The 11,038-nt window shown below is 36.6% G+C and overlaps 1 protein-coding gene across 2 annotated transcripts in view; it reads left to right on the top strand.

Annotated features, from left to right (window-relative positions):
• The window catches only part of yjefn3 (YjeF N-terminal domain containing 3), a 121,484-nt gene extending 111,322 nt beyond the window's left edge, over positions 1 to 10,162 (top strand). For both annotated transcript variants that reach the window (XM_061977815.1, XM_061977816.1), the window contains exons 6-7: positions 6,178 to 6,328; positions 9,681 to 10,162. In XM_061977815.1, coding sequence (XP_061833799.1) covers positions 6,178 to 6,328; positions 9,681 to 9,877 — 348 coding nt within the window. In that variant the 3' untranslated portion in view covers positions 9,878 to 10,162. The remainder of the gene's footprint in view (positions 1 to 6,177; positions 6,329 to 9,680) is intronic.
• The last annotated feature ends 876 nt before the right edge of the window (positions 10,163 to 11,038 follow it).

Genomic DNA, 11,038 nt, shown 5'->3' with positions numbered 1-11,038 from the left:
TATGTTGATTTAATAAGAAAAAAAAATGCATTTATCGGCCGATATTATCGGACATCTCTAATTGTTACCTTCTTACTTGATTGTCAAAGACGTTGTTGGTAAGAGGGACTAGGGTTGTACGGTATACTGGTATTAGTATAGTACTGGGGTGGGCGAGCCGCAGGCGGCTCTTTAGCGCCGCCCTAGTGGCTCTCTGGAGCTTTTTCAAAAATGTATGAAAAATGGAAAAAGATGAGGGGAAAATCTTTTATTTTTTGTGGGGATGTCCGATAATGGCTTTTTGCCGATATCCGATATTCCGATATTGTCCAACTCTTTAATTACCGATACCGATATCAACCGATATCGATATCAACCCATATATACAGTCGTGGAATTAACACATTATTATGCCTAATTTGGACAACCAGGTATGGTGAAGATAAGGCACTTTTAAAAAAATTTTATAAAATAAAATAAATAAATTAAAAACATTTTCTTGAATAAAAAAGAAAGTAAAACAATATAAAAACAGTTACATTGAAACTAGTAATTAATGAAAATTTGTAAAATTAACTGTTAAAGGTTAGTACTATTAGTGGACCAGCAGCACGCACAATCATGTGTGCTTACGGACTGTATCCCTTGCAGACTGTATTGATATATATTGATATACAATGTAGGAACCAGAATATTAATAACAGAAAGAAACAACCCTTTTGTGTGAATGAGTGTAAATGGGGGAGGGAGGTTTTTTGGGTTGGTGCACTAATTGTAAGTGTATCTTGTGTTTTTTTATGTTGATTTAATAAAAAAAACACAAAAAACCCCCCCAAAAAACCGATACAGATAATAAAAAAAACGATACCGATAATTTCCGATATTACATTTTAACGCATTTATCGGTCGATAATATCGCGATGCAGGCCGATATTATCGGACATCTCTAATTGTTACCTTCTTACTTGATTGTCAAAGACGTTGTTGGTAAGAGGGACTAGGGTTGTACGGTATACTGGTATTAGTATAGTACAGGGGTCGGCAACCCACGGCTCTAGATGCGGCTCTTTAGCGTCGCCCTAGTGGCTCTCTGGAGCTTTTTCAAAAATGTATGAAAAATGGAAAAAGATGAGGGGGGAAAAAAAAAAAAATTGTAGGGATGTCCGATAATGGCTTTTTGCCGATATCCGATATTCCGATATTGGCCAACTCTTTAATTACCGAAACCGATATCAACTGATACCGATATCAACCCATATATACAGTCGTGGAATTAACACATTATTATGCCTAATTTGGACAACCAGATATGGTGAAGATAAGGTACTTAAAAAAAAAAAATTAATAAAATAAAATAAGACGAATAAATTAAAAACATTTTCTTGAATAAAAAAGAAAGTAAAACAATATAAAAACAGTTACATTGAAACTAGTAATTAATGAAAATTTGTAAAATAAACTGTTAAAGGTTAGTACTATTAGTGGACCAGCAGCACGCACAATCATGTGTGCTTACGGACTGTATCCCTTGCAGACTGTATTGATATATATTGATATATAATGTAGGAACCAGAATATTAATAACAGAAAGAAACAACCCTTTTGTGTGAATGAGTGTAAATGGGGGAGGAAGGTTTTTTGGGTTGGTGCACTAATTGTAAGTGTATCTTGTGTTTTTTATGTTGATTTAATAAAAAAAAATAATAATAAAAAATAAATAAATAAAAACCGATACCGATAATAAAAAAAACGATACCGATAGTTTCCGATATTACATTTTAATGCATTTATCGGCCGATAATATTGGCAGGCCGATATTATCGGACATCTCTAATTGTTACCTTCTTACTTGATTGTCAAAGACGTTGTTGGTAAGAGGGACTAGGGTTGTACGGTATACTGGTATTAGTATAGTACAGGGGTCGGCGAGCCGCATGCGGCTCTTTAGCGCCGCCCTAGTGGCTCTCTGGAGCTTTTTCAGAAATGTATGAAAAATGGAAAAAGATGAGGGGAACATTTTTTTTGTTTGTTTTAATATGGTTTCTGTAGGAGGACAAACATGACACAATTCTCCCTACTTGTTATAAAGCACACTGTTTATATTAAACATGCTTCACTGATTCGAGTATTTGGCGAGCGCCGTTTTGTCCTACTAATTTTGGCGGTCCTTGAACTCACCTTAGTGTATAACTTTACTCCGACTTTCTAGGATGTGTTTTATGCCACTACTACTAATATTTATGCTTTATTACACAGCGAAGTCATACAATTGGATGCAATAAATATGCTCTATATTTGGCAAAGTCAAGACAAAATTTCACTTAGTCTGATCATGAACCATCACAAAGATTATCTTGACTTTGATCATACTACATGTAAGCGAATGAAGCTCATACTTAGTCAACAGCCATACATGTCACACTAAGGGTGACAGTATGAACAACGCCAACACTGTCATAAATATGTGCCATATAGTGAAACCACACTAAACAACAATGACAAACACAGTTTGGGAGAATATTTGCACTGCAACACAACATAAACACTACACAACAAATTCCCAGAATTCCCTGCAGCACCAACTCTTCCGGGACGCTACAATATAATTAAACCCCATTGGTGGATCTACACCTAACATCCACTGTAATGATACCACGTACAATAGCTTATCTAGTCGATACTACTATGATTACATCGATATTTTTTAACATCACAAATTCTTCTTGAATTTTTTATTTATTTATATTATGTTTATAAACTCAGTAAATATGTCCCTGCATACATGAGGACTTTGAATATGACCAATGTATGATCTTGTAACTACTTGGTATCGGATTGATACCCAAATTTGTGGTATCATCCAAAACTAATGTAAAGTATCAAACAACAGGAGAATAAGTGATTATTACATTTTAACAGAAGTGTAGATAGAACATGTTAAAAGAGAAAATAAGCAGATATTAACAGTAAATGAACAAGTAGATCAATAATTAATTTTCTGCCATAATGTTGACAAAATAATAGAAGGGAAAATGACACAATGTGTTACTGCATATGTCAGAAGCTAAATTAGGAGGCTTTGTTTGTTTACTTACTACTAAAAGACAAGTTGTCTTGTTCCCTATTTTATTTAAGGACAAAATTGCAATAAGAAACATATGTTTAATTTACCATACGATTTTTTGTTAAAATAAAGCCAATAATGACATTTTTTGTGGTGCCCTTTATTTAGAAAAGTACCGAAATACATATTGGTATCGGGACAACACTAAGAGGGACACATTCTCTGGGCGCACATAAATATACTGGAATAATATGTATCCCCTTCTAACTTCATGTGTGAATAACGAAAAAAAGAGTCTAAATTCACAAGTTTTGTTAAAGATGATGCTACATATGTACAAAATAAACCACATGTTAGAACATCAGTTGAGGAAAATTAGCAAATTACCTTAATAACATCCTGTAATTTGATTTTGACATTGTTATTGATTTTATCTTCTGATCGATTAAAAATGAACACCAATGAGAACATTTTAAATCTCTGCCAGACTCAATTCGACCTATTTGACTGTTGAATATTATCACATAATTCCTTCTGAATGTATTAATAGCCACACATGAAGATAGAATACTATTAACATGTTATATTAACATATAATATATACATACATATAATATAATAACATAATGTTTCAATAACATATTAACATTTTCAGAATGTGCTTGCTCTGTTTTTAAACAAAGAAAACAAACTCAAGTTGTCTTTATTTTTAAGTTATCGTGCCATGATTTTATTAGTCAGGCCCACTTGGGAATACATTTTCATGTGGCCCCTGAGCTAAAATGAGTTTGACAACCTTCTTTTACACCAGGGGTCCCCAAACTACGGCCCCCCAGCATCCAAAATCCGGCCCGCGGGAAGTCCCAAGTAAATAAAATAAAATAAAAAAATATATATATATTTTTTTGTATTATTATTATTTTTTTCCATATCATATTGTCTAAAAATGCATTTTACCATCGATAACGTGACATGCAGCAAGTGCGCTCTTTAAGTCAATTAGTGCGTGAGGAATATATATGTATGAATACATACATATACATATATATATATATATATATATATATATATATATATATATATACACACACACACATATAGACACATATACATATATACACATATACATATAGTTATACATATATACACATATATACACATATACATATACATATATATATATACACACACACATAGCGCGGCCCCCAGCCAAATTGTTTTACCCCAATGCGGCCCCGGAGTCAAAAAGTTTGGGGACCCCTGTTTTACACCGATTATTCTGTTCACATTTGCAAGGGACTGGCGTCTATTCCAAATTTACTAAGCAAAAATGTCAACTACATTTTTAGCTGATCTGCCATTGGTCATTCGGGCCTAAAATAGGAATGCAGCGATTCGTCGACATTGTTGACAAATACCGACAGTAAAATTTGTTGCGACAAATAAATATGTCGACAATAGTCGTGACGCCATCGCTCGTGTTTTCCTCTTATTCTTGTTGAAAACATGAATACCTTACTCATTTAGCAAAGCAGATCTTGTTTTTATTCAACTACATATTTGATACAGAAGCATTAAAAGCGGTGGAGGCGAGCTACCGGTCGATGGCGGAGGGTGTGTCAGTCGATCGCCAGCCAGGCATTAAAAAAAATTGACCTAAAGATTAGCAATCATCAATCTTCACCAAGACGTCACTTTCGTCACTTGATTGACATTCACGGCACCCGAGGGTCTTGTGAGATGACGCAGATCATTATTAAGAAAAAATGACCGACAGGAAGGCGAGAAACACTTTTTATTTCAACAGACTCTTGCGCCGTACCTGCCGTCAAAACTCTAAAGGCCGACCGCACAGTTCCTGTCTTCACAATAAAAGAGCTGCTTCATCCTGCCTGCGCTAACAAAATAAGAGTCTCTGTCGGCAATGTATTTTAAAGTGTATAAGAAGGAGTATGGAAGCTGGACAAATAAGATGCCGAAAATCGACCACTTTCATGTGGTATTGCACAGAAAGGAGGACTTTTTTTTCTCCTCCATTTGAAAATGTGGACGTTATCATCACTACTGTCTGATTCCTATCAATGCAAGTCATCAGAATCAGGCAATACAGCAACTTATATTCTTTTCTTCATGAAAGAAAGTAATCTATACGTGTTAAACATGCTTGTATTATCATTAAACACCTTTAACTTGTTAACAAAAATGTCTCTTTCATGAATAAATAAATATAAATGATATATACCGTATTTTTCGGACTATAAGTCGCAGTTTTTTTCATAGTTTGGCCGGGGGTGCGACTTATACTCACTTATGTGTGAAATTATTAACACATTACCGTAAAATATCAAATAATATTATTTAGCTCATTCACGTAAGAGACTAGACGTATAAGATTTCATGGGATTTAGCGATTAGGAGTGACAGATTGTTTGGTAAACGTATAGCATGTTCTATATGTTATAGTTATTTGAATGACTCTTACCATAATATGTTACGTTAACATACCAGGCACGTTCTCAGTTGGTTATTTATGCCTCATATAACATACACTTATTCAGCCTGTTGTTCACTATTCTTTATTTATTTTAAATTGCCTTTCAAATGTCTATTCTTGGTGTTGGCTTTTATCAAATACATTTCCCCCAAAAATGCGACTTATACTCCAGTGCGACTTATATATGTTTTTTTCCTTCTTTATTATGCATTTTCGGCCGGTGCAACTTATAATGCAATTTTTTGTGGTCCCCTTTATTTAGAAAAGTACCAAAAAGTATGGAAATACATTTTGGTACCGGTATCGGTACTAAAATATTGGTATTGGGCCAACCCTATGATACGTACTGTGGATTCTTGAGAAAATGAAAGGATTTTAAGTGCACCTTATAGTCTGAAAAATACAATATTTTTATTTTGTCACAGCCTCATCAGCAGCACAATCACAGCATATATAAATATTTATGAATGAATTAAGTCGCCTTTGTTGTTTGTAAGCACATGCCTGAAATATCTTTGCCTGAAATTATTTAAAAAACCGATTAGTCGACTAATTGTTAAGATAGTCGATGGCTAGTCGACAATCAAAATATTAAAGCCACATTGGAAATAATTTTTTTCTTTTTCTTTTTTCTTTACAGGTCCAGCTCATAAATGACGCCTACAACCTGGTGATTGACGCCATGCTGGGCCCCCAGGATGACTCCATCAACATTAGAGAGCCCTACTCTGGGATTCTGGTCACCCTCAAGCAGGTTAAGATCCCTATAGCCAGTGTGGACATGCCCTCGGGTGAGTGTTTCAGACAAACTGCACAAACACACGCTATGATGACCTTCTGGTGTCTCTAAGGGGGGATAAAGTGGACCTAGCCATTTTTTTTACCACTACACTTTGTATCCTCCGAACATGGTCCAAAATGGTTACAAGTCAAATCGTTACAGCTGGTTTTGATTCTCTTTGGGAAGTTCCTGTTTTTACTAGAAGAGCACCAAAGTACTAGATTAGACCCCATGTAGAAAGTGTTTTGCGAGATTCCAGCTCATAAATATTAACGCCAATGACAGGATAGCACAACGAGATAAGAGAAATAAATTATCTGAAAATAGCTGCTATGTAGATGTCAGATATCAGTCAATGCTGTTGATCAGCTCGGTCAATTTATTATCCGAACAATGACATGGAACTACACTGTACTAAATTCACTGCATAAATGCTGAGTGAACAGAGCTCATTTATTTTTGTTGACTGTAAATACCAGTGGCGGGCCGTGCGTTTCCCACCTAGGCCTTCAGTGATGTCCGACTTCAATGATTACCTCTCAAAATACCATCATTTATGTCACCACATGACCATTGCTGGAGAAATACTATACAGGAACACAGTTACGCACTACCGGTCATTGAATTACATCAACAGTGTACTGTCATGTTCTGTGGTCATGTTTTGTTTGGTTATGTTCTGTTGTTTTTTGGACTCTTTTAGTTCCTGTTTACGCTCCATTGTTTCAGTTACCATGTCAACTCATTAGTTTCACCTGCCTCATTTGTTTGGACTCACGCACCTGTGTTAATGATGTCATTATTATTTAAGCCTATAGTTGCCAGGTCGTTGGCCTGGCGACATTGCTCACTTCATGCCATGATTCCCGACTTTCGATGCTTGTATTCCATGCCATAGTTTTCATGCTCGATTCACGTCACAGTAAGTGTAGTTTTGTTTCATGTCCATAGTTTCTGTCTTAAGTGTTAGTTTTGTACCCTACGCTAAGTTTGTGTCTCCGCCTTGTGCGCGCCTTTTGTTTGTACTTTTGAGTAATTAAATCATGTTCCTACCTTCATCTGATGTCCAGCCAAGTCTGTTTGCACCAGGAGAAAACATTTCTTGCAGTAAGCTGCAAGATAGTCCACGTGTTGACATGTACAAAACGGGTTATTTTCTGGCGCATTTAAAAATCCATTGCAACGCATCAGCAATTAAAACATATCTTAGGTGGTACTGTCAAAATTAAAATTGGAAAACACATTAGAAGTGAAAAAATTAAATATTTTAACTAACAATTAGTAGGACGTATTCGACGCCGTATAAGCCAGTGGTACCACTCGTTGTCGGCTTATTCGAGTGGAAATGGCGAGCATTTCATCGCCAGAACAGCTGAGCTAGCTACGGGGGTTGGTGCCTCGTCTCACAAGATGTAGTTTCTCTTTAAATATCCTTCTTGAAAATGGCCTTGCAAATATATAATCAACGTTTTGTTCTCCTTCTCTGCTGTCCCAGTCTGGCTACGGCGCAACACTTCCTGCTTCCTGCTAAATTGAAACTTGTGATTGGATACTCACTTTGGAACGACAAGTGAGTATCCAATCACAGTCTCGTTAACATCAGGCTACCTAGATAGGCTACTGTCAACAACCTGTGATCTAATTGGCTATCGCAACTGTCTATCAACTGTATGTGTTCTCAAATTCATCCGCTAACGGTCCCGATGAGTATCCAATCACAGGACGAGTAAATGTCACGTTCAACGTGAGGCCAGCTAGAAGGCCTTACTGACAACAACTCATGATCTGATTGGCTATCGCAACTGTCTATCAACTGTATGTGTCCGTACACTTACAGTGCACGGGCGCCCGCATTGTTGATTCTGAAGGCCTCGGGCAGATTTGGTACAGCATGGCAACATAAGCTAGCTGAATTCTGATTGGATACAAACTAAAACTAAAAACAATATATATAATATGACATGAAGAGAGTATGTATACGCAGGCAATAGGGAAAGAAAATAAAAAAATAATTTAATCTTTAATTATGATCATGATTTCTGGATATGTTAGGCCTTGCTGGACCTGACGGCACACCACTGATATACGGTATGTATACTAGGGCTGTGAATCTTTGGGTGTCCCACGATTCGATTCAATATCGATTCTTGGGGTCACGATTCGATTCAAAATCAATTTGTTTTCAATTCAACACGATTCTCGATTCAAAAACGATATTTTCCCGATTCAAAACGATTCATTCAATACATAGGATTTCAGCAGGATCTACCCCAGTCTGCTGACATGCAAGCAGAGTAGTAGATTTTTGTAAAAGGCTTTTATAATTGTAAAGGACAATGTTTTATTAACTGATTTCAATAATGTAAATGTGTTTTAAATATTAAATGAACCAAAAATATGACTTATTTTATCTTTGTGAAAATATTGGACACAGTGTGTTGTCAAGCTTATGAGATGCGATGCAAGTGTAAGCCACTGTGACACTATTGTTCTTTTTTTTATTTTTTATAAATGTCTAATGATAATGTCAATGAGGGATTTTTAATCACTGATATGTTGAAATTGTAACTAATATTGATACTGTTGTTGATAATATTCATTTTTGTTTCACTACTTTTGGTTTGTTCTGTGTCGTGTTTGTGTCTCCTCTCAATTGCTCTGTTTATTGCAGTTCTGAGTGTTGCTGGGTCGGGTTTGGTTTTGGAATTGGATTGCATTGTTATGGTATTGCTATGTATTGTTTTGTTGGATTGATTAATAAAAAAATAAAATAAATAAAAAATAAAATAAAAAATAAATTAATTAAATTAAAAAAAATCGATTTTTTAAAAATGAGAATCGATTCTGAATCGCACAACGTGAGAATCGCGATTCGAATTCAAATCGATTTTTTTTCCCACACCCCTAATGTATACCATGAAGTGGCCTATGTTTTAACCAACTTGGTGGGTTGCCTGTTGTCGCTTGGAATTGTCCCAAATCTGATCACACTAAAATCAATGTTAAAAACTAGTCCAAACAAATACCGTGTGTTATCTCGTTTTCGTGAAATGAGTGTATCGTCACACCCCAAGTACATTGAATGAACTTAGATTTAGACTTAGACAAACTTTATTGATCCACAAAGGAAATTGTTCCACACAGTAGCTCACTAATAAAGGATGGAAAGGATAATGCAGGTATAAAGTAGACTAAAAATGTACCGTAGTAGCACATCTTTGTAATATTTTATATTTTATATTGCTTATATAGCTTTTGTAGTGGTTCAGAATAGTTTTCTTTGGTGCACCATCGTTGAAAAAGTCTGGTCAAGTCCTCATCCTCTTGTTTTTTTGTTTTTTTTACCTTTTTTTGTGACCCAGGTTGGGACGTTGAGGAGGCAAGTCAGGATGGGATAAGCCCAGAAGTGCTTATCTCGCTGACAGCACCGAAGAAGTGCGCCGTGAGTTTTTCAGGGAAGCATTTCTTGGCCGGTCGCTTCCTGCCTTACGACATCCAGAAAAAGTACGACCTCAACCTTCCCGAGTACCCGGGCACAGACTCTCTCATCGAACTGTAATGCATAGGGAAACATTTTTGGGAGAAAGTCCAGCTAGTTCATTCTCATTGTTTTGCATCTTTACAGATGAGAATGTTGTTTGTGTGTTTGGGGCATGAAGCCACATTTGCTGTTCAGGGACAGGAGGGGGATTTGCAGTAGAACATTGTTACCTGACGTCTTTTTAGGGGGTGTTTCTGTGTCCGTCTCCGCGTAAGAACTGTAGCAATATACTTTATGTTTGATACTGAAGTGGGCTATTGTTCTTTGTTTGTTTGAAATATATTGATTGATATATTGGCATTATTTCTGTTTCCCTTGTTTTGCTTTTACAAGAAAAAAATGTTGTCGAATAATAAAATATCAACTTTAATGTTGGCCAAGGCCCGTTTAAATATTTGAATACTGTATTGAACTGATTATATGATAGATAATATATATTAAAAAAATAAATAAATATATATATATATATATATGTATAAATATAGTCGAGGTTTCTATGGTTTATCCGTTATACAGTGCTCAATACCAGGGTAAAGCGGAAATCCCCCGAAGAGCAGAGAATACTGCGAAACAGGCTTGGAGGGATGAAATAGCCTCAGTGTTTTTTCCTCACTAACGTGTATGTATATATATATATATATATATATATATATATATATATATATATATATATATATATATATATATATATATATAGTACAGGCCAAAAGTTTGGACACACCTTGTAGATTGTCACTGAAGGCATCAAAACTATGAATGAACACATGTGGAGTTATGTACCATCCATCCATCCATCTTCTTCCGCTTATCCGAGGTCGGGTCGCGGGGGCAGCAGCTTAAGCAGGGAAGCCCAGACTTCCCTCTCCCCAGCCACTTCGTCCAGCTCTTCCTGTGGGACCCCGAGGCGTTCCCAGGCCAGCCGGGAGACATAGTCTTCCCAACGTGTCCTGGGTCTTCCCCGCGGCCTCCTACCGGTGGGACGTGCCCTAAACACCTCCCTAGGGAGGCGTTCGGGTGGCATCCTGACCAGATGCCCGAACCACCTCATCTGGCTCCTCTCGATGTGGAGGAGCAGCGGCTTTACTTTGAGCTCCCCCCGGATGACAGAGCTTCTCACCCTATCTTTAAGGGAGAGCCCCGCCACCCGGCGGAGGAAACTCATTTCGGCCGCTTGTACCC

This window comes from Nerophis lumbriciformis, linkage group LG18 (assembly GCF_033978685.3).
Source record: "Nerophis lumbriciformis linkage group LG18, RoL_Nlum_v2.1, whole genome shotgun sequence".
NCBI classification, from domain to species: Eukaryota; Metazoa; Chordata; class Actinopteri; order Syngnathiformes; family Syngnathidae; genus Nerophis; species Nerophis lumbriciformis.
The sequence above is the reverse complement of the archived record's forward strand: the minus strand, read 5'-3'. Positions and strand labels throughout refer to the sequence as shown.